Source organism: Equus caballus, chromosome 7 (genome assembly GCF_041296265.1).
Source record: "Equus caballus isolate H_3958 breed thoroughbred chromosome 7, TB-T2T, whole genome shotgun sequence".
NCBI classification, from domain to species: domain Eukaryota; kingdom Metazoa; phylum Chordata; class Mammalia; order Perissodactyla; family Equidae; genus Equus; species Equus caballus.
This window is the reverse complement of record NC_091690.1, coordinates 100,872,416-100,895,845: the sequence shown is the minus strand read 5'-3', so window position 1 is coordinate 100,895,845 and position 23,430 is coordinate 100,872,416. Positions and strand designations below refer to the sequence as shown.

The following is a 23,430-nucleotide window of genomic DNA, read 5'->3' as shown; positions in this document are numbered from 1 at the left end:
CACTTCCAAAAGTTATTTATCAGTAGTTCTGACATGGGACCCTGTAAACTACTTTGAAAAGGTTCTTAAAGCAATTCTGCCTTGTACCAGCAGTAATCACTCTCTTAGAAAGACAAGTTGATAAGCAGTATGAAGAACAAAGCCAGCCTGAAATCAGGAAGCCCAAGATCCTAGCAGAAATCCAGGTAAAAATTATAAGGAGACAACACTGCTAATACTTAGACATTTGAGAACTCTTTAAAGTTAGAATTGACAAGACTTGGCCAATGATTTGTGGGGAAAGGCGGAGGAATCACGAATGATAATGAACTGCCCATAAGGCTGAACAAATGTGGAAGAGTTTGATTTCAGATGCATTAAGTTTGATGTGAGGTGTTCAGAAGAGATGTACTGAGAATTATTCAAGAGGGCTAATGAACATTCCCACTTAGAACTCAGGAAAGAAATCTGAGCTGGAAATGAAAAATTGGGAATCATTACCAGTTGGGTATTTTTGAAGTCACGAAAGTGGGTGAAATTGCCAAGAGTATCTTACATGAGAAATGGGCTGAGAACAGAATCTATGAAGATGTTACTTTTGGAGGACAAGGTGATCAGCAAAAAGTCTCCATAAAAAGGGAATATTAGGCTAACCCTGTGCCAAACCAAAGGAAAACAAGGAATTATGCAAAGCCCTGAGGCAGGAAAGAGTTTGCTATATAGAGGTGAAAGACCAACAAGCTCTGAGTGTACTGAGGGGACAGGAGAGTGGCAGGAGACACTTTCACCTGGAGAGGCAGTAGGCAAGGAGCAGACATGAAAAGCCTTGTGGGTACAATAAGGAGTTTGGATTTTATTGCAAGTGCAGTGGAAAACAACTGAAGGATCTTTAAGCATGGGAGTGACTCAATACCTGTTTGAAAGCTGACTCCAGCTGCTATCTTCTATAAAACTTCTCTCAGCTCCCAAACCAAAATTGAAAGCAAAGGGAGCCCTAAAATCAAACACACCATTCAACGTCATAACCACCCCCCATATGCACATTACCACCCAAGTAGCTCCAAGTTTCACTAAAATTGCTTTAAAAATAAATGTTAAAGGATGTAGAGTTTAATGAACTTGGCTACCAACTGCTGAGTAATCCGCAGCAAAGTCCTTTAGTTTAAAAAACAGTGAAAATAACAAAATTGTTGGTGATAAAAGATACCTCCCTTCCTTTGAACTCGACTTGGCAGAAAATCATGGGAGAAGAGGCAAGTCTGTGTGTTAAAAATGGCGAACTTCTCAGGATATTAATGGCTATAATCAAAAAAAAAAATCATAGGTGTTGCCAAGGATGTGAAGAAACTAGAACCCTCATACGTTGCTGCTGGGAACAGAAAATGGTGCAGCCACTTTAGAAAACAGTTTGGCAGTTACTTAAAATGTTAAACAGAATTACCATACACTCCAACAATTCCACTCCAGGTGTCTACTCAGGAAAAATGAAATGTGTTCATACAAATACTTTTATGCAAATGTTCACAGCAGCATTATTCATAAGATCCAAAAAGTCCATCCAAAAGACCACCCAAATGTCCATCTACTACTGAACAGAGAAACAAAATGAGCTATATCCACACAACAGAATATGGCTCCACTGTAAGTGCTTCTAAATACTGATACACGCCACAACATGGATGAATCTCAAAAACATTATGCTTAGTCAAAGCAGCCAAACACAAAAGAACACACACTTTAAGATTCCATTTATATGAAATATCCAGAAAAGGCAAATCTATGGAGACAGAAAATGGATTAATGGCTGCCTAGGGCTACGGGTGAGAACGCGGAGTGACTATAAATGAGCATGAGATTTCTTTTTGGAGTGATGAAAATGTCTGAAGATTAGATTGTGGTGACACTGTGGTGATATAAATACTAAAAATTATTGAATTGTACACTTAATATGGGAGAATTTTATGGTATGTAAATTAAATCTCAATAAAGCTGTTAATTTAAAAAAAAAAAGTGCTGGAGGAGGCAAACAGCCTAGATTCACGATCTCTAAGGGGACCTTGGGCAATTTACAGCTTCTTTGGGCCTTAATTTGCTCATAGCACAGGTAACCCCTATACATTATCGTACAACATACATTATCACCCTGGCTCTACCGAGGGGCCATTTGAGGTTGGTTCTGCAGAAGGCAGCAGAAGAGAGGAGTCTGAGCATTATTTGTCCATTCCCTCCTTGTACCACAACCACGGTTCCAGCCATGCTTCTGGGCTCCCACAGCTTTTGCTCCTGCACGGGCTAGAAGTGGCTTCACACTGCTGCTACTCACTCAGTGTTTCAATACCCCTTTTTGGTTCCCGTAACCCTGCCCCCAACTATAAAACTGAGCCCTTCATTAAAGTGGCCTCAGATGAATCATCTGAGTAAAATTATGTTTCATGCAGGACCCCCAACTAGTAATTGGTATAAAGGAGGTACAGTTGGTACTTTGTAACAACAGGTTATTGTTAAATTGAGTATGACCTCTTAAGTAAATTTAACTCTTATATACATCAGTAATGATCTTACCAAAAAATCCTACCTCATTTTGCACAAATGATACTCTTAAGCTGGTTAAACAGAAGGTGCTTCCGTTTCCACTGAGAAGGTGAAATGAATACCACAACTAGAAGGACCTGCAACTAAGATATACAACTATGTACCAGGGGGATGTGGGGAGATAAAGCAGAAAAAAAAAGATTGGCAACAGTTGTTAGCTCAGATGCCAATCTTTAAAAAAAAAAAAAAAAGGTGAAATGAGGAGTAGTATGGTATTTCCTGCCTGGAGGAATGGTAGAGAATATTAAAAATTCAGTCTATCAGTTCTAAACATTATTGACAACAAAGAGAAACAGATTTTGGCACTTGTAGCAGAGACCAACAAAAGCGAGCCCCAAGTCAGGGTTACTAAGAGTTTCCGTCTGTTGTACCGTCAGGAAATAAATGAAATGTGACAGTGATGTGGCATATGCTTGGCTATATCCATGACAACAAGAGACACCAAGGCCTGGATTGGACACAATTCCAACTTCCATTTCATCACCTTCCTTTTTTATTTCTGTCATCACTTGCATTACTGACCTTTCATTTGAACAAAGACAAAATTTTCAGGTCCAACTTTTCCCATCCTCAGTATTTTCCTGTAAAGCTTTTCTTTTAAAAGAAATACATCTGTCAAGGCAAACTATTTTGTGATTCATACTACTGCAATGTATTAACTACCTGTAACATTTAGACACTAACATGTCCATTTAAGAGGTAGACAACGTGGGCTCTGGATGATTTGCTCTCATTTTAGGCTATGAAGGAACCGTTAACAACAAACATATATAGCTGGTTACTTCTCACAACACATACCACAGTTCACATTTCCATGATTCAAATGTTTGTGTGCTATGAAATATTTTATTTTAGCTTCTTCAATGTACTTTGTTGTTTATGGCGTAGTCTTTCCTTTACCAAATTAAATTTCTTCCTTGTCAGAAAAAATAGTAGAACCAAATTTTTACTACATCACAATTTATTCACTATTATTAACATGGTCTAGGATTTGGGGCATTACGTAATGACTAAAGATACATATTTATCACAGTTCACATTTGTGCACTAGACTTACAAACATTTATACAGGTTTGGTTTAATATAAGAATTTAACATTTCAGAGTAGAGAAAAAGATTTTCAAGTGAATCAAAATCCAAAGTAATATTCTTTTTTTCTTTTTTCTTCTTTTCCTGAGGAAGATTCACCCTGAGCTAACATCCGTTGCCAATCTTCTTCTTTTTTCTTTTTTTGGTAAGGAAGATTGGCCCCAAGATAACATCTGTTGCCAATCTTCCTCTTTTTTGCTTGAGGAAGATTGTCCCCGAGCCAACATCTGTGCCAATCTTCCTCTAGTTTTTGTATGTGAGATGCCTCCACAGCATGGCTTGATGAGCAGTGTGTAGGTCCGTGCCCAGGATCCAAACACATGAACCCCAGGCTGCCAAAGCAAAGCATGCAAACTCAACCACCACATCATCCAGCCATGCCCTTCCTCTCTTTCTTTTTGTTTTTTGCTTGAAGATTAGCCCTTAGCTAGCATCTATCTGTACCAATCCTCCCATTTTTTATGTGGGTTGTTGCCACAGCATAACTGATGGGTGGTGTAGGTCTGCACCTGGGATTCAAACCTCTGAACTGGGCTGCTGAAGTGAACACCAAACTTAACCACCATGCCACGGGGCCAGCCCCCAAAGTTATAATATTCATTTTGATATTCACTGTACTGTTTCTTCTTTCCCTACAAATTTTAATAGAAATTAAGCAGAAATTTTCCAGAAGCTCAAAAGATTTGATTCTATTTTCCTAAGGAAATTTCCAAATATTTATAAGCCCATCAACCAAAAACTTACAATAAAACAACCGGCATTTTATACAATTGCAATTGTATTATATTACTTATACTATTTTAAGATTGACTTCAGATACCAAAGCAGGTATAATTCTTATAGATTGTCTTAAAATATCCTGCATATTGTGGTTATGTTAAAAAAAAAAAACTTTAAGTCTTTATCTTTCAGAGACATACTATGATTGAAAGGGATATATACATGGCCTGACATGTGCTTTGAAATAATAGAGAGCAAATACAAACAAGGGAGAAAGTAGATGGGGATATATATCAAACACGAGTGAGCATGTGTTGAAATTTTTGAAGCCGGCTAATGGATACAGAGGGTTCATCATACCAATTTCTCTTAACATGTTTGGTCTGAAGTTTTCCATAATAAAAATGTTGTTTGTAGTAGAGAAAACCAACTTCTAGGTGGCTAATTCACGTTCTGGATTGCTGGTTCACAACAAACAGGAAGAAATTATAATGAACATTAGAGAAAAGGTATATATTTTCAAACAACAGTTTAAAAAGATTTCATAAAATTATTCCAGTGTCGTAACTTACAAGGTTACTATCTTAAAATTTCTTAATAAACATGTCTGTTAAGCGTGAATAACAGACATACTCACTCTAACGTACACTTTATATCTATGAGGATGATGCTAAAACAACCATAAGAGGGTGTAAAATAAATCAAAGTTAATTAGCTGGTGTACTAGATTAGCTTTTAATAGCAAGTTTGGAACCATCATGTCCTATGCTATATTAAAACACAAACTATAAGTCTTTGAAGCAATTCTAATCACTAGCGTGTTAAAGAGGATCCAATCTGAGCCAAAACTTGCTCTTGTTTAAAAAAAAAAAGTAATACAAAGATATTAACGAATAGCAAACAGCAAAAGACCATCTCTAGCTTTTTTTTGCTTGTTTTTTGTATAAGCACAGTTCTACTTAAATCCCATCCTTCCAAATGGTTCACATCTTTATTTCGGCATCATTCCATTAGACCCTTTGTGGCTCTGGCCAAATCAAACTCTGAGTTAAACAGGTTAGTGTCTAAGTGAAGATATAACCAGCTGCTTTACCAGAGTAATATTCATCTTGCAGTTTGCTCAACACGAAAATGTTTTAAAATGTTAAGCCATCTAATTTGAGCAGATCCAAGCCAAAGTATTTTTAGCTTATCCACATTTTTGTGTTTGCTTCACTGGGTCAGACAAATCTGGTCTCAAGTTATTTAAATAGGATCAGTGATCACAAAGTAATGAGAATGATGGTATTAAGTCACATGAAAATTTCAATATTTTATGTTTAGTTATACCCTATAAATGCCTACAGGCCTACCAACATTCAACAAGCTACATGGTCAGGATCCTTAAAGAAACTTAAACTTAAGGAGGCCAAACTTAAACTCTGAAATATTAGATAACAAGTCAAAGCAGAATATACTCCAGCATTAAATATTTTGTTAAATCAATATTTATTGAACACATTATATGACAGATATGTAGGGGGAAAAATACAAAGAGCTCAAGTTTTACTGTCAAGAAATACCCAAGTTAACGGACAAGGACCAAGACTAAACAAAAAACAGAGGAATGTTTAATATCAAGGATTGATAAGTGCAATGAAGAAACTTAAAGCTGGGCACTGGGCTACACAGTGATTAGGGGGAGGGGCAATACCATTCCACTGAGGTTAACCTAAGGAGAAGCCTCTCTAACAACATGACACTTTGAATGGAGCCAAGCGAGGGGAAAGCCACGCAGATCATCTGAGGAAACAGCCCAAAGAACCCAAGATACGAGCATTCCTGCTGCCACTCAAGAAACAATTAAAAAGTGGTGTGTTTCATTCAGAAATAAGAGACAGAGGGCAAGGTAGAATCTGTGGTCATAGTTCTGCAAAAAATGAAAGGAAAATGAGTGGGTATACTGAAATCAGGCCCATGTCTCCCCATTTACCTCTTCATATTATACAAGATCCCCACATATATTCGCATACAGCTAGCACACTGATTAACAAACGCTTACTACTGACCAAAAGAAAGGAGGACTGACTGTGAAAAGGCCTACACTGGAAAGGCCAGCTTAGCTTAGACTGAGCGAAAATTAGGAAACTGTGTTAGCAGTGGCCCAGTAACAAGACGTCATCCAGCATGTTGCTAAAATTAAAAACAGCAGTAGCAGCAACAAAAAGATAAGATTTTCTTAAGCAAGTATAGCAAAGGAGTAGGCAATTTATTTTTCACAAAACTATAGTCTCATTTGAACTAATGGCAAATAAAAATGCATTGAAGCACCCGTTTCTCAATGTAAAATATTTCTTTTTTTCAAAAGATTACCACCTTCAAGTCCTTGTTCAAGCGCCACTACTACAACGAACCTGCCTGATGCACCATATTTAAACCTGCAATGCCTCCCCATCCACCTTCCCTTCTTCCTTACTCTGCTCTTCTTTTTCTTCTCTGGTGTCACCTCCAACATACTAGATACTTTACAAAGTTATGTTTACTATTTATCATCTGTCTCACTCCATCAGGACAGAGATCTTGTTTTTGCTCACGTACGTACCCCCAGCTCCCAGGACAGCATTTAATACACGAGAGGTACTCAGTAACCATCTCTGACATTCCCATCCCTTATGGCAACAATTTTATCTCCCTATCTGTTTAATCTGTACACAGAACACATCACACAAAAAACTGGGCTAGACTCAGATGAAGGAGCGAAAATTGGTGGAAGAAATATCACCAATCTAAGATATGCAGATGACACAATCTTGCTGGCAGAAAGCAGCAATGACTTGAAACAACTTCTGTGAAAGTGAAAGTAAGTGCCAAAGCAGGACTGCATTTGAACATGCAGACAACAAAAATCTGTCTACAGAAGAACTACACAACTTTAACGTAGACAATGAAGACACTGAAATTGTTCAAGATTGTGTTTACCATGGTTCAGTCATCAATTTAAATGGAGACTGCAGACAAAAAAAACAAGAGAAGACTGAGAATCGGAAGGGAAGCAATGAAAAATCAGGGAAGATCAAGTGTAAGGAAGTGTCCTTAGAGACCAAGGCCAAGATTACCCACACCTTCATCTTCCCAATTACTGTGTACGGGTAAGAAAGCTGCACAGTGAAGAAGGCTGACAGGAAAGAAACGGATTCATTTGAAATAGGGTGTTGGAGGAGAGCTCTATAGATACCCCGGATCACCAGAAAGAACAACAAATGTGTCCTAGAGCAAATTAAGCCTGAACTATTGCTGGAGAGAAAAATTATAAAACTGAAGCTGTCCTACTTTGGGCACATCACGAGAAGGCAGTATTCTTTGGGGAAGACAACAATGCTGGTAAAAGCAGACAGCAGCAGGAAAAGAGGAAGACCAAAGAGGAGATGGGTTGACTCCATAAAGGAAGCCACAGGCCTGAGTTTACAGGACCTGAGTGGTGTTCTGGAGGACAGGACATTGTGGACATCACTTTGTGGATATCACTTATTCACTGAGTCACCAGGAGCTAAGTGGACAGCACGTAACAACAAATGGCAACCAGTGAATCTGGTATAAGCCCATGTACCTGTTTTCTTCAAAAACTTTTAGTGGAAGTATGCTTTGGGAAAATAATTCTAATTTTTAAAATAGTTGAATGCATAACTTCTCCCAAGAGACTCAACATCCTTCTTCAAAGTCTCCCATCACTAACACCTATTTCTGACTTTTCTTCATTTGCCTCTTCTACTTCATCCTACACCTCCACCTCCCAAAAAAGTTTTCCCTGAGAGCCAGCACAACTTGTGATTAACAGCAGTCTCTGAAGTCACACTTCATGGGTTCAAATGCTGCCTCTGCCACTGACTAGCAGTGTGATCTTGGACAAGTTAATTAAGAGCTTTCTGCTTCAATTTCTTTGTCTGTAAAATGGGCTAACAAGAGCACCTATCTCAGCTTCGTTGTGAGAACTGAGATTAACACAATAAAATTAATTATAACATTGCTTGGCACATACTAAGAATTCAATAAATGCTAGTTATCACGAACAGCTAAGGCTCAGTTCTCAACCCTCTACTCACTCCCAGAAACATTAGTCTCTCAGATGCCACAATTGTCTCTATCCAAATGTCTATTCAGACTCCTAAATTCACTCTCTGGGCTTGTCAGCTGAGGACAAATACTTTGAAGAAAATATAAGTGTTATAAAGAAAACTTGATGGGGCTACTTCAGATTCAGTCATCAGTGCAGACCTCTGTGAGGTGATTTTTTAAGCAGAGATAAAAATGTCAAGAAGCCAAGCACCATGACCCAGGTCAGTGCTTCTCAAAATGTGGTCCCAGGTCAAGCAACATTAACATCACCTAAGAACTTGTTAGAAATGCAAAGTGCTCTCTATCCCAAGTGATTCAGAAACTTTAGGGTTAGGCCCAATAACCTGTGTTTCAACAAACCCTCAAGGCGATTGTGAAGAACTTATAAATTTGGCAGCCACTGATGTAGGGTAATACCATGTCAGGGAAAGGAATTACCAGACATATCTTTGCCTTAGGACATTTGCAGTGCTCTTTCCTCAGATCTCAGGAAAATGCTACTTCCTCAAGGAGGAAATTTTCTTGTTTATTGTTTTCTGACTCCCCTCACCAAGAATGTAAGCTCCACAAGCACAGATTTTGTCTTAATTGCCACTGAATCCCCAATGCCTAGAAGGGTTGCATAGCATATTTGCTGATCAAAATGAATTAATATTTCTATTTTTTGTTCACTGCACCATTCTTCTTCCAGTCACCAGAAAAAAGTTTCTATTTTCCTTTTTATTATCTTTTTACATATATCTTGTCAACAATCTCAGGCAACTTGATCTGTAATGTTTCTCACATCCATCTCTTCCTTTCATCACTACCAATCTCCTGTCCCCTCTGTGATGGTTAATTTTATGTGTCAACTTGATAGAGTCACAGAGTGCCCATAGAGTCAGCTAGACATTATTTCTGGGAGTGTCTGTGAGGGTGTTTCTAAATGAGGTTAGCATTTAAACTGGTGGGCTTGTAAAGGAGAATGCCCGCCCCAATCCACTAAAGGCCTGAATAGAACAAAAGGGGAGGAAGGAGGAAGCTGTCCCTTTTTTCCTGCCTCACTGCTTGAGTTGGGACCTCTCATCTCCTCATCTTCTCCTGCCCTCGGGCTGGGACTTACACCATCAGCTCCCCTGGTTCTCAGACCTTCAGACTCAGACTGAGTTACACCACCAGCTGTCCTGGGTCCCCAGACTGTAAAGAGCAGATCATTGATTTCTCAGCCTCCATAATCACGTAAGCTAATTCTTCACAATAAATTTCCATTACAGATGATATAGATATGGATTCTACTGTGTGCACAGTGGCTCTGACCAGGGACTTTGGAGCAAGACAGCCCACTGTCACTTCATGGTGATGTGTTCCAGGCAAGTTACCCAACCTCTCTGGGCACTGCTTTCCTTAGCTGCGCTGAGGAGTGGTCCTTCAGCAAATCGCGATGCCTCCTTTTTGAGCTCTGGCAAGGACTGGCTGTACATACATGCCATATATGCTGTGTACTGTTAAGCCGAGGGCACTGACTGAGAAAGAATGGGATCCTCTAAGTTGAGATGGGGATGTCTGGGAAGACCCTGGTGAAGCTGGGGACATTGAGCCTCTAAATCCTGATGAGTCTTGTTACCACTGAAGAAGTCTCCCCATCCTAGTGGAAGTGTCCTTTTCACCTCCATTTGAAGGGATTACCCAGCACAGCCTGATGAAACTGTAATGGCTTCCCCTCAGGCAGGTGCCTTGCAAGACAATGCTGATTCTCCTCAGGACCTACCTCCACCACCCCTCTTTGCTTCTATAACTAGACTCAAGTCTCAGCAGGCCCCAAAGGTGAGGTACAATGTGTGGCCCATGAGAAACTGTGTTACACTCCAAAAAAAACTACTTGAATTTTCTAATTTATACAGACAGAAATCCGAGGACCACGTGTGAGAATGGATACGTGTGGGAGAATGGTGGAAGAAAGAAAGTTGGATCAGGCCAAATTTATTGACACGGGCTCACTAAGCAGAGATTCAAAATTTTCAGAAACATTTTTATTGAGCTATAATTAACATATAACATTCGTTTCAGGTGTACAACATGATTCGATATTTGTATATATTGTGAAATGATCACCACAGTAAGTGCCACCAGACCTACTTCTAAATTTTTTTCTTCTTCTAATGAGGACTTTTAAGATCTACCAGAGATTCTACATTTAATGTTGCAGTTTAGGAAGTCAGAAAGGGCTCCAGCAGTTTGGTTGGTTGGCTGAAAAATGGACCAAAAGGTGACCACCATAAAGCTAACTGGAAATTCTGGCATGCCTTGGTTTAAAGTAGAGGAAAGAATTCACAGGCTTATGGAGATTGGAATGTTTGAGTGGATCCGTCATTTAAGACCTAGTCTCCCACACCGGGCAAGTCCAGAAGACATACCTTTCACCAACATTGTGAGGAATAAATTTGTGAGGGGAGCCTCAGCATCCTTGAAGAGCTCTGTGATCACCCTTCTCTGGAGGCCAAACCTCACAATGAAAACTGCAGTCAAACCTAAATACAATGGGAGTAAACGGGCTCTGAGGTGGCAAGGGCCAAGGGTCACTCGACCACAAAAGACAAGGTCGGCATGGTTACTGTAATGGACAGCAGAGACAAAGCAGCAATCAGAACAGTCTGATTCACAAAGACCCATGACGCTAGCTAACTGATCATGGTGTTCCTAGAAGTGAAACAGATAGGAAGCCTACTAAATTCTCACTTGATCTGTATAAGTACAAAACTTCTAGGTCATGTGAACAAGAGTCCAACTCAGATAATGAAAACAGCCCCTTAACCAATTTCCAAACTTGAACCAGTTTACAGACCCAGAACCTATTGAATGAAGGGGAGGCCGGGTCCCCTTGAGGAAGGATCTTGGTACACTACTGAAAAATGTACACCGTTAATTTTTCTCCCAGCCTTTCCCAAAGGGACCAAACACCCTTTTACCAGGGTAAATGTACACTAGAGAAAAGGAAATAATGTCGGACCTTCCGGGACTACTGCATACAGGCTCTAACTTAACTCTAACTCCAAAAGACCCAAAACATCATTGTAGCCCACCAGACAGAGTAAGTGCTTGTGGAGGTCACGTGATCAGTGGATTCTGGTTCAGGCCCACGTCACAGTGGGTCCTCAAACCCATTCTGTGGTTATTTCCCCAGTTTGAGAATGCATAATTGGAATGACATACTTAACAGCTGGCAGAATCCCCACACTGATTCTCTGACCAGTGGAGTGAGGGCTATTATGGTGGGAAAGGCCAAGTGGATGCCATTAGAACTGCCTCTACCTAGGAAAATATTAAAATAAAAGCAATACCACATTCCTGGAAAGATTAGTGCTATCACCAGGGACTTGAAAGACGCAGGGGTGGTGATTCCCAGCACATTCCCATTTAACTCTATTTGGCCTATGCAGAATACAAGATGGGTCATGAAGAATGACAGTGGATTACTGTATGCTTAAGCAGGCAGTAACTCAAATTGGAGCTGCTATACCAGACGTGGTTTCATTGCTTGAGCAAATTATAATACATTCCCTGGTACCTAGTATGCAGTTACAGATCTGGCAAATTCCTTCTTCTCCATACCTGTACATAAGCCCCACCAGAAGCAGTTTGCTCTCACAGCTGGCAAGGCCAGCAATACACCTTCAGCATCCCACCTCGGAAGTATATCAGCTCCTAAACCTATGTCATAATTTAGTTCACAGAGATCTTCATCACCTTTCTCTTCCACAAGATCATCACACTGGCCCATTACATGGATAACATTATGCTGACTGGACATGAGCACGAAGGAGCAACTTCTCTCGACTTATTAGAACATTTGCGTGTCACAGGGTGGAAAGTAAATTCAACCAAAATTCAGAGGCCTAGCCTCAGTGAAATTTCTAAGGCTCCAATGGTATGGGACATGTTGAGATATCCCCACTAAGCTGAAGGATAATTTGTTGGCCCTGGCCCTCCTACAACCAAGAAATATGCCGAGTGGGTCTCTTCGGATTTTGGAGATAATATATTCTTCATTTGGGTATATTACTCTGGCCCATTTACCAAGTGACCCAAAAAGCTGCTAGTTTTATGTGACAAGAAAAGGCTCTGAAACAGGTCTAGGGTGGTGTGCAAGATGCTCTACCACTGGGGCTACATGATCCAGCAGATCCAATGGTTCCTGAAGTGTCAGTGACAGATAGGGATGCTGTTCAGAACCTTAGAGATGCATCAGAGCACAGGCCTTTAGGATTTTGGAGCAAGGTCCTGCCATCATCTGCAGATAACTACTCTCTTTTTGAGAAACAGCTCTTGGCCTGCTACTGAGCCTTAGAAACCGAGCATTTAACCATGAGCCACCCATTATGAAACTGGGTGTTATGTGACCCACCAAGCCATGAAGTTGGGCATGCAGAACAACACTCCATGGTCAAATGAAGGCACAAGTTACATTAAGAAGGGCACAAATTCCATGGTCTCCACTGCTACTACATTGCCTTCTCTCTCACAGCCTACAACTTTACCATCAGCTGACAGAGAAGAGAAGACTTGGGCCTGGTTTATAGATGGTTCTGTAAGATATGCAGGCACCACCTGAAAGCGGACAGCTGCCACACTACACCCCCGCTCTGGGACATTTCTGAAGAATGGTGGTGAAGGGGAATCCTCCCAGTGGGCAGAATTCACCCAATGCATCTGGTTGTCCACTTTGTTTGAAAGGAGAAATGGCCAGATGAGCAATTATATACTAATTCATGTGCTGTAGCCAATGGTTTGGCTGGATGGTCAGGGACTTGAAGGAACATGACTAGAAAATCGGAGACAAAATGTGGGGAAGAGGTATGTAAACAGACCTTGGTGAATGGGCAAAAAAACCTGAAGATATTGTGTTCCATGTGAATGCTCACCAAAGGGTAACCTCAGCAGAACAGGATTTTAATCAAGTGAACAGAACAACCCATTCTGTGGATACCCATCAGCCTATTCAGCCTATTTCCCCAGCCACCCCTGGGCTCATAAACAAAGTGGCCATATGGCAGGGATGGAGGTTATGCATAGGTTCTGCAACACGGACAACCACTCACCAAGGCTAATCTGGTTACAGCCACTGTTGAGTGTCCAATCCCCCAGAACAGAGACCAACATTATGCCCCTGATAAAGGCATCATTCCCCAGAGTGATCAGCCAGCTACCTGGTGGCAGGTTGAGTACATTGGACACAACCATCATAGAAGGGGCAGTGTTTGTTCTTACTTGAAAAGATACTTACCTTGGAGATGGATTTTGCCTTCCATCCAATGATTATGCCAAAACTACCATTTGTGAACTTACAGAATGCCAATATCTTACCTACCATCATGGCATTCCACACAGCATTGCTTCTAATCAAGGAAGTGTAACAAAGGACCCACGCTCATGGAATTCACTGGTCTTACTATGCTGGGCATCTTGCAGCAGTTAGTTTGAGAGAATGGTGGAATGGCCTTATGAAGGCTCAGTTATAGCACCAGCTAGGTGGCAATACCTTGCAAGCTGGGGCAAGGTTCTCCAGAAGGCTGCATATGCTCTGAAGCAACATCCTGTGGCCTGGTACTATTTCTATGATAGCCAGGATTCACAGCCAGGAATCAAGGGGTGGAACAGGAGTAGCACAACTCACTAACACCCCTAGTAACCCAATAGCAAACTTTTTGCTTTCTGTTCCAGGGACTTTATGCTCTGCTGGCCTAGAGGCCTAATGTCCAGAGGAAGGAATGCTTCTACCAGAAGACCTAATAATGATTCTATTGAACTGGAAGTTAAGACTGCCACCTGGCTACTTTGGGTTCCTCATGCCTCTGAATCAACAGGCAAAGAAGGGAGTTATAGCGTTGGCTGGGGTGAATGGTCCTGATTCCCAAGGGGAAACTGTACTACTACTCCACAATGGAGGTAATGAAGAGTAGGTTCAGAATACAGACACCCTTAGGGTGTCTCTTAGTATCACCATGCCCTGTGATTAGTTCAGTGGAAAACCACAACTCAATCCAGGCAGTACCAATAATGGCCCAGACCCTTCAGGAATGACAGTTTGGGCGACCCCACCACGTAAAGAACCACAACCAGCTAAAATACCTGCTGAAGGCAATGGAAATACAGAACAGGTAGTGCAAAAGGTAGTTATAATACAAGCTATGAGCACATGACCAGTTACAGAAACAAGGACTGTAATTGTCATGAATATTTCCTCATTTTGCTATGAATGTTTGTGTAGGTCTAAGTCTTTGTTTTCTTCCCTCTCTTATTCCCTTATCATGTGACATACAATGTATTGATTTTATCATTGTAGTAACTACTGTCAAATTTACATCATAGTATTTAGTTACGGGATATCAAGAAGTAAACATCACTCAAGGACTTTACCTCCTCTCCTAGGGAAGAGACTGGCATATTTTCAGGTGTACACAGGATAGCTGTATCATACTAGAAGAAATTATGACCTTCTTATTGCCTTTATTTGGAGGTTAAGTATGGTTTAAGGAGATGTCTATGGGTGTAAAGTTGACAAGGGGTGGACTTGTGTGACGGTTAATTTTAGGTGTCAACTTGATTGGCCATGGTGTGCCCAGATTAACCACTGTTTCTGGGAATGTCTGTGATGGTGTTTCTGGATGAGAACAGCATTTGAAACAGTGGATTCAGTAAAGATTGCTCTCCCCCAATATGGGTGGGCCTCATCCAATCCATTGAGAGCCCAACACAACAAAAGGGAGAGGAAGGAATATGCCCTTTTTCCTGCCTCACTTTTTGAGCTGGGACATCTCATTTCATCTTCTCCTGCCCTCGGACTGGGATTTACATCATGGACTCCCCTGGTTCTCAGGTGTTAAGATTCAGGCTGAATTACAACACTGGCTTCCCTGGTCTCCAGACTGTAAACATCAGATCACAGGACTTTTCAGACTTCATAATTGCGTGAACCAATTTCTCATAATAAATCTCTCAATCAATCAATCAATCTCTCTCTCTATATATACAAACACATATCCCCTACTGGCTCTCTGGAGAACCCTGACTAATACAACCTCCCTCCTATCTGGTCTGATGAACTGTCTCTCATTTGGTATCCTGTTTTCTACCTCTGCCACTTCTAATCTATTCTGTACTTAACTGCCAAATTAATCTTATTAAAACACTTTTTTGCTCATATCATCATTATCCTTCTCAAAAACCTTTCAAAGTTCCTTATCGATCTGGAGAGACTAAACTCCATGGCCTGTCATCAAGAGCCTCTAAAACCTAGTACTAATACACTGTGGTAGAGAGTTACTCTGGTGACCTTTCCAATGAAACACACCTTTATACGGTCTCCCTCCCATAACTGCGTTGAGCCCAGGACTGCTTTGATAAGTAGACTGTGGTGGAAGTGACGCTGTGCCCGTTCAGGGACCAGCCCTTCACTGGTCTAGTAGATTCCGCTTCTTCCCTCTTTGGAACACTTGCTCTTGGAAGCTCCCTCTTTCTGCTAATTCCATATTCCATTTATGCAACATAAACAATAATTCAGATCAGTGTGTACATAATCTACCTGACAAATACTTCCATGATCCCCTTGAACTTGATATAATAAGAACCCAAAGCATTTTTGTACCTCTTAAAAAGAAACAAATATTCTGCCTAGTAGCAGTTATTTCACTCATCCACTGAACATTTAATAGGCACTTACAATGTGCCAGACATCATTCTAAGTGCTGACAATAAAGCTCAGATTCTATATGCTACTCTATATAGTATTCTACGTACTATTCTATATGCTGGGCACTGTTCTAAACACTTTTCTGAGTTATCTCATTTAATCCTCAATATCAAGAACTCTAAAAAGCATCCCCATTTTACACAAGAAACCTCAGGCACAGAGAGATTAAGAAACTTGTCTAAAATCTTCCCCCAAGTGGAGTCAACATACAAACCCAGAAATTCTGACTTGAGCTTGTGCTATCAACCACTACTCTAAACTGCCTTCTGCAGATGTGAACAAGACAGACAAGATCCCTCTTCTCACAGAACACGCCTTCTACTAGTGACGGTTAGTGGGATGGGGAAAGGCTAGCAATAATGTACACATAAATCAACACAATTACTTCAAAGAGTGATAATGCTACGAAGAAAATAAAATCCTGTTCCAATACAGTGATGAGAGTTACTTCAGAGAGGGGTCAGAGAAGGCCTTTCTGAGAAGGAAACATCTGGGAGAAGACATGAATGTCTAGGAGAAGCAGCAAAGCAAAGACCTGGAAAGAGAACTGCAGATAAAAAGACGACACAAATAATCTTAGCACGTGTCAGGCACAAAAGTAGAGCCAGTGTTTCTAAAGGATGGTGGTGGGAGTGGAAAGATGAGGGAGAATTAGCTGAGGCTCAGATCACATAGGGCCCTGTAAGCCATAAGGACTTCAGATTTTCCTCTGAGTAACAGTGGAAGGTTTTAAGCAGGTTAATGATATTACCTGATCTATATTTTGAAAAGTTAACTCTGGCTGTTGCATGCTTAATAAACTCTAAAAGGGCGAAAGTGGAAGCAAGGAGAGCAACAGGAGAGAACTGCCATAGTCTATGTAGGAAATTATAAATATGGAGCTCAAACCAAAAGGATGTGCTGAGGGACTGGATATGGGAGGAAAGAAATGAATTAGATGGCTCCAATCTTTTGGGCCTCCACCATGAAGTAAATGGTGGGGAAAATGAAAGAAGGACCAGGTTGCGGGTTAAGTTGATAATTGTGTTTTGGACAAAATATGTCTGAAATATCTATTCAACATACAAGTGAGGATAGGGAGGCAGCTGGACATGAATCTAGAGAGGTAAATTTGAAACTCATTTGATTCATGAATGGCAACTTCACCTAGCGTGCGTGGAGAGAGAAGAATAAAAGGATGAAACTCCAAGCTCCTGGATACTTCAACATTTAGAAGCCAAGTAGAGAGGCAGCAAGTGTATTACCCTGTCACCCTTGTGGATCACAAGTTCTTTGAGAGGCAGGACAGTGTCTTTTCCATTTTTGTGGTACCTTGTAGAACTTAGTAACAGAAACTCAGAGATGCTCAGTACATTTTAATGAGTGAATGAATGCTTGCCATTTGGTTTCTCAAGCTTTCACTGCAGAAATATAACACTTGAGGATAAAGACGATAGCGCCTCACATATAGTGGCCACTCAAGTTTTTGTTTAATGAAGGAAAGAAAAAATTTGGACTGCGTTTTGCTTGGTACATTTTAGTACTCATTGTTCCAGAAAGTATAGCAAGGAAAGGTAGAAAGCAAGCAGCAGCCTACATCCCCAAAATTCTAACCAATGAGAATCACAAACACCCTAAACCCTTCATCTTGGTCCCTCTTATAGGGTAGAGGGGAAAACGGGGAAATGGCATTACAGGCTACAGCAGAAAGGGCTTCCAATTACCACACAGAAGCAGAGTTCTGGCTTTCACATCATAAATATGTATTAAGCACCAACTATATGCCTACATTTAGTACAACTAGAATAAGTACTAAGTACACAGCAGTAAGCAAAACAGACAGTGTCCCTCAGAGAACTTCCATTCTAAAAAGGAAGATATCTTTTACATAAACAGCATGTAAGTACATAGTTATATTTCCAAGAATTATATCAAGTATAGTAAAATGCACTGCAAAAACATATACCACTGCACAAAACAGAGGGCAGAGGTTGGAAGGCAGTAGGTTTCTAACATGAGATACCTTAAGAAGTCAGGCTGGGAGGTAGGGAAAGAGTAGAGTTATCTAGGTAGAGGTAAGAGCATGTATGAAGGTTTTAAGGTAGGAAGGAATTTAGGATGATCCAAGGAATTTAAAATGGGCCAGTAAATGCAGGGCCATACAGGGCACATTACAGATTTTTAAAAACTAGACCCTAAGATGTAGAGTAGCCAAGGAAAGGTTTTAAGCAAATTAGCAACGTGATCAAACTGGTAGATATGTGTTTTTAAAAAATCACTCCAAATGCTACGAGGAGAACTGAAGGGAGGAAAGAAAAGGTTGAAGATGACTTAGGAGGATACTACAGTTATCCAAGTGAAAAATGATGGTGGCGTGGATCAGAGGAAACTGACAGAAGTAGACAATTTCAAGATGTATTTAAGAGACAAAAAAGCAGCAGGGCTTAGTGACTGAGCACACACAACACCCAGGCTCTGGCCTGACCAACTACGCGGACAGAGCTGTGACTTACTGAGCAGAGGTAGGGTGGGTGGGGAAAGCATGAGCTCACCACTAAATACCATTTATGTACCCAAGTGAAAGCTCAAAGACGTAGCTGGACATGCGATGAAGTGCTCAGAAGAGGGTTAGGCTTTAGACACATATGTGGGCATCTCCGAGATGATATTTAAAGGCATGGATATGATGTTCTCAGGAGGAAGCACAGAATGGACAAGATATCATATCAATCCCAAGCCCTGAGGAAACAACATGTAGAGATGAGAAGAGTAAGAACTAATGAAAAACGGAAAAGCAGTGGGCCAGAGAGGTAGGAGGAAAACCAAGAAAGAAGAGTGCTATGGAAGTGAAAGGAAGCCTGTTTCAATTAGGAAACAGTCAATGGTGACAAAGAACACTGAAATAAGGATATTCTTGATAATTAGGTTTCCAGACCAGCTACAAAAGCTCTTAACCCATAAAATAGGTAGATTACAGCATTAGAGTATCTCACCATGAAGCACTGCAGTACAGCAGTTAAACAAGCAGGCTCCAGACCCCCAACACCCAGGTTTAAATTCCAGCTCCACTACCTACTCACCATGTGGCTCTAAGTATACTATTTAATGTCTCTATGCCTCAGTTTCCTCATTCATAAAGGATGGTAAAAATAATACCTACCTCAAAGGATTGTTGTGAAGATTAAATGAATCTGTGTGTGTGTATCACTTAAAACAGCAGCTAGCACAAGTAAGTTGCTCAGTAAATGATAGCTACTATTACCTACAACATTGTTTCTATGGGAAAATACTTTGTGCACAGTTTGTTTGAAATAACCTTTCACTAATTGGGGATTGTCCCTACTCATCATAAACTGTAATCTTACAAGGTCTTTTTCCAAAAGCCTTGAGGGAAACTCTAGATTTAAAATTTATTCAAAAATTCCTTCACATAGCGGCTGACCATTTTTAGAGAAGTTATCACTGTTCTGTTTTTTTGGAGGTATACCTATCACATTCTTTACACAGTCATACTAGAATCAAAAAGAAATTATATATTAGGAAATTCTAAAAACTAGCAGCAAAAGAAGACTGTTTCAAGTTACAAAGAAAAAAATATATAAATCTATTTTAAAACAAAATATTTCCATTTAGTCACTTTCTGGTACACATTCAAATTCAAATCATCACCAGGACAAACAGCTTCTTTCTTCCTGTTCTGTACAAGACATAAGTACCAGGTAGAGAAAAGGCAACAGGTCTGCAGCTTCCTGATGATCATCTCATTTCCAAAAGCATGCAAAGGTATTTATAGTATCTAAAATAGCCCCACAAAAAGATTTCCAACTGCATGGTCATAAGTAAAGACATGCTCACTTGGTCCCTAAAATTGAGAAGAGCACAAATAAATGGAGACTGATATGACCAGTTCTTATCCCTGAACTTTCCATATACCTAGCAAGTACAACTTTAGAAATATTCAGAAATCTCTCTATATGCCCTATTAAAAGTAAAATGCTGGGGTTTCCCATTAGCTCTTTATTTTTCAATTGTTAAAAGCATAGAAATACCTAATATCTGATGGAACTATTATACCAAAAAAGTATTATTTCAAACTCATGAAAAATTGTTTACCATGCTCTTTCCCATCAACTGATGAAAATGTTCCATTTCAGGACCAAGCAAAGACATAAAGTAGGATGTTAAGCCCCTGTCAGTAACAAGTGAATGTCATTACCATCGGTTAGCTTCTGAATAGGTTACTGGAAACAAGGTGACAGACAGGCTAATTCTTTACAAATAAGTACCCATATTACATCATCACAACTAGTACTCATTTGCACCTTCAAAAAGAAACTGCCACAAAGGGGAACAAAAACTGATACATAAATTATGAAAAAGCTTTTTAAAATTTTATAAAAACATGAATAGGCTTTTGAAAATGCAGAATACTTAAAGACTTACGGGGCACATTTCAGAGTCAGTATGTTCTATAACTGACATGAAAGAGGACAGTGCGCAGTTTGAGGAATAAAAAGAGGTAAAATTAAGTGTGTATAGCCCTGTACAGATGGCCTGATCCTAACACAAGATGTTAACAAAGCAAGTTGGCGGGGGAGGGGGAAAACCTGCATTTTCTATGCTGTAATTTAGCTGACCCCACGCCCAAAATATCTATTTTTTAAAGGGGGGGGGGGGCTTAGCATTTAAGAATCAATAACTTCCAATAAACAAAATAAATCTCTTTAGATTATGTGTTCCAAATGAATCTACTTACTGTTTTCAAATGTGTTTGGGAAGTCATTCTTTGTTACTTTGATAAATAACATTTGGAAAACATGACAAGTAGATTTTAGTTTCTTGCCTCAGAAGTATTCTGCTAAAAGAAATAACAGAAATAACTAGGTAGCATTTGTTTCATTTACCTAATAAAACATTTTTCATTTAAAACATTAAAAATGCTGCACAAATACCTATTGTTGCTGTTCACTGAAGAGAAAGTAATTTTAATTTGTAAATTATCGTATTCAATGCAAAACCTACTTGAAAAATTATAGTCAAATTACGACCAAAAGAATTATAACGAGAAAGTGCCACACATCTTTCATAAAACTCTTTAATATGTTTAAATTGTATATAATACCAAGTTTTGACTATTTCTGAAAGGTTTCAGCCTTTAAATATTTAGCTCCAAACTGGCACATCACATTACTATTTTTTTTTAAATCCCAGCTCTTTTAAACAAAGGACCTAAAATTTTCCAAGAAACCTTAATTCCCTTTTCTTGAACCAAATTTTTCTCATTCTTTCACAATCATCCCAAGGTACTAAGACAAAGACCAGCTCCTCTTCACACGTATTTTCCAAATCACGAACGTGGAACTTTCATGAAAACAAAGAAGATAACCTAGAACACTGTAATACATAAAGTAAAAAAAAAGTTCACTTCTGTCGTGACAATAATGAAGAAATCTGTTGAGATCACAAAGCCACGAAGCTTCCTGCTGGTAGCTGAGGATGAAGTCATTAGCAACCCAGGATTCCCTGGTCCTCGCGATCAGAAGCGGCACCTACCAGATTCTGCATTGTTCGGCAGAGGTGGCTTTAAAACACCCCGCTCCCGAATCGCCCACACCAGACCACGCCTTCCAGTTATCATTCGAAAGGACCGTTTCACGGGGTGGCACTACTACACGTTTCCCGCGAGCTCAGTATCTAGCGAGAGTCAACACTAGACGCCCTCGTCGCGCTGGAGCAAAGATGCACTCAGAACCGCCCCGGGCTCAGGAGCCGAGCGCGCGCAGCGTGCTTCTGTCCTCACCTCGCGGCCTCCCTGACTCCCCCATCCCTTCCCAGCCCTTCGTCACCCCAAGACACAGAAGGCGAAGAGGTTCCTGACTTCCTGCTGTTGTTAAAAGGGGAGGAAACCCAAGAGTAACTCTGAACGCGCGGAAGAGAAAGAGCTAAATCCTGGCCACCGGCGCGAACATATGTCACCAGCCCGGCGCAGCGGCGCCCGCCAGGCCCCCTCCCGGCCCGCGCCGCGCCCGGCTTCCCCGCAGCCCCCTCGCCCTGCCGCCCCGAGACCACATTGTCGGCCCCAGTACAATGGAATGTCGCCGCCCGACTCCGCGGCGCCCCTCGGCCCCGAGGCAGCGCGGGCTCCCCGGCCGCCGAGTTCAGCCACGAGCCCAAACTCCCCACGGCGCGCAGCGCGGGGCCGGGCCGCCGTCCGCCCGCACCGCCGCTCCGAGTCCCGGCCGCCGGGGGCGCAGGCCCAGCGCGTCCGCGGCCTCCGCGGGCCGCACGACCCCCGCCCACCTCCCTACCTGGCCTTGAGGCTGGGGCTGCCGCCGCCGCTGCTGGCCGCGGCCCGGGGCTCGTAGGCCCAGGCGGGGGCGGGGGGCTGCGCGGGGCCGGCGGCGGCGGCGGGGGGCGCGGGCGGCGGCGGCGGGGCGGCGAAGCCGGAGGTCGCGTAGTTCCTGTCCATCGCGGGGCTGCGGAGGGCGGCGCGGCGGGGCGCCTCGGGGCCCGGGCGGGGGCGAGGGCGGCGGCGGGTCTGCCCCTCACATGGCCGCGGCGGGCGCGGGGTGGGGCGCGCTGGCCAGGCTGCGGGGACCGGGCTGCGGCGCGCGGCGAGGCCAGCGGGCGTCAGGGAGGCGGCGGCACGCGCGCCCGGCTCTCACGGCGGCGGCGGCGGCCGCCGCGCCCCATGTTGGTGGATTTCCCAGGATGCACCTCCCGCCCGCCGCCCGGCCCCGCCCCCGGCCTGGCCCCGCCCCCCGGCGCCCGCGCCCGCCGTTCTCGGGCCGCGGGTGGCCCGGGGCCGCTCCAGGGAGGGAAGGAGGGACGGAGGGCCGAGCAGGCTCGGGGAACCCGGAGGGGCTCCCCGCCCTCGGCCGCGCGTGTCCCGGAGATGTCCGCGCGCCGCGCCGCGTGGGAAGGGCCGCGCCCGCGGTCGCCGCGCCGGGGAGATGGGGCGGAACCCCGCGCGGGGAGCCGCGAAGGGGACTAGTCGGCGCTCGGCCTGGAGCTCGTTATTTGACCCCTCGGGTTATTTTGAGTGACTCAGAACTCGGTTACCGCATCGCGCTTGCTTTCTCCGCGCCTGGTTCCAAACCAGAAACAGCTGAGCGGGCTGATTTACAGTTCCGTTGACTCCTTTCCTGCCCGAAGCTTGCTGGGCTGCAGGACTTTGTTCCTGCTGTTAGGGGAGATTTATATTCAAAGAGATTCAAATTCAAACGTATTATTTTCCAATCCTCATTGAAAAG

The 23,430-nt window shown here is 42.3% G+C and overlaps 1 protein-coding gene across 4 annotated transcripts in view; it reads right to left on the bottom strand.

Annotated features, from left to right (window-relative positions):
* Positions 1-22,817, bottom strand: part of QSER1 (glutamine and serine rich 1) — a 76,084-nt gene extending 53,267 nt beyond the window's left edge. Inside the window, exons 1-2 of one of the 4 annotated variants that reach the window (XM_070273510.1) lie at positions 22,486-22,535; positions 20,934-21,032 (exon numbers count right to left, since the gene is read on the bottom strand). Coding sequence is in view for 2 of the 4 variants with exons in the window: in XM_023646225.2 (XP_023501993.2) it covers positions 22,486-22,646 (161 nt within the window). In the remaining 2 variants the exon portion in view is untranslated. Of the gene's footprint in view, positions 1-20,933; positions 21,036-22,485 lie in introns of those variants that run through there. The other 3 variants (XM_023646225.2, XM_023646226.2, XM_070273511.1) reach the window with 3 other exon arrangements.
* Positions 22,818-23,430: the final 613 nt, after the last annotated feature.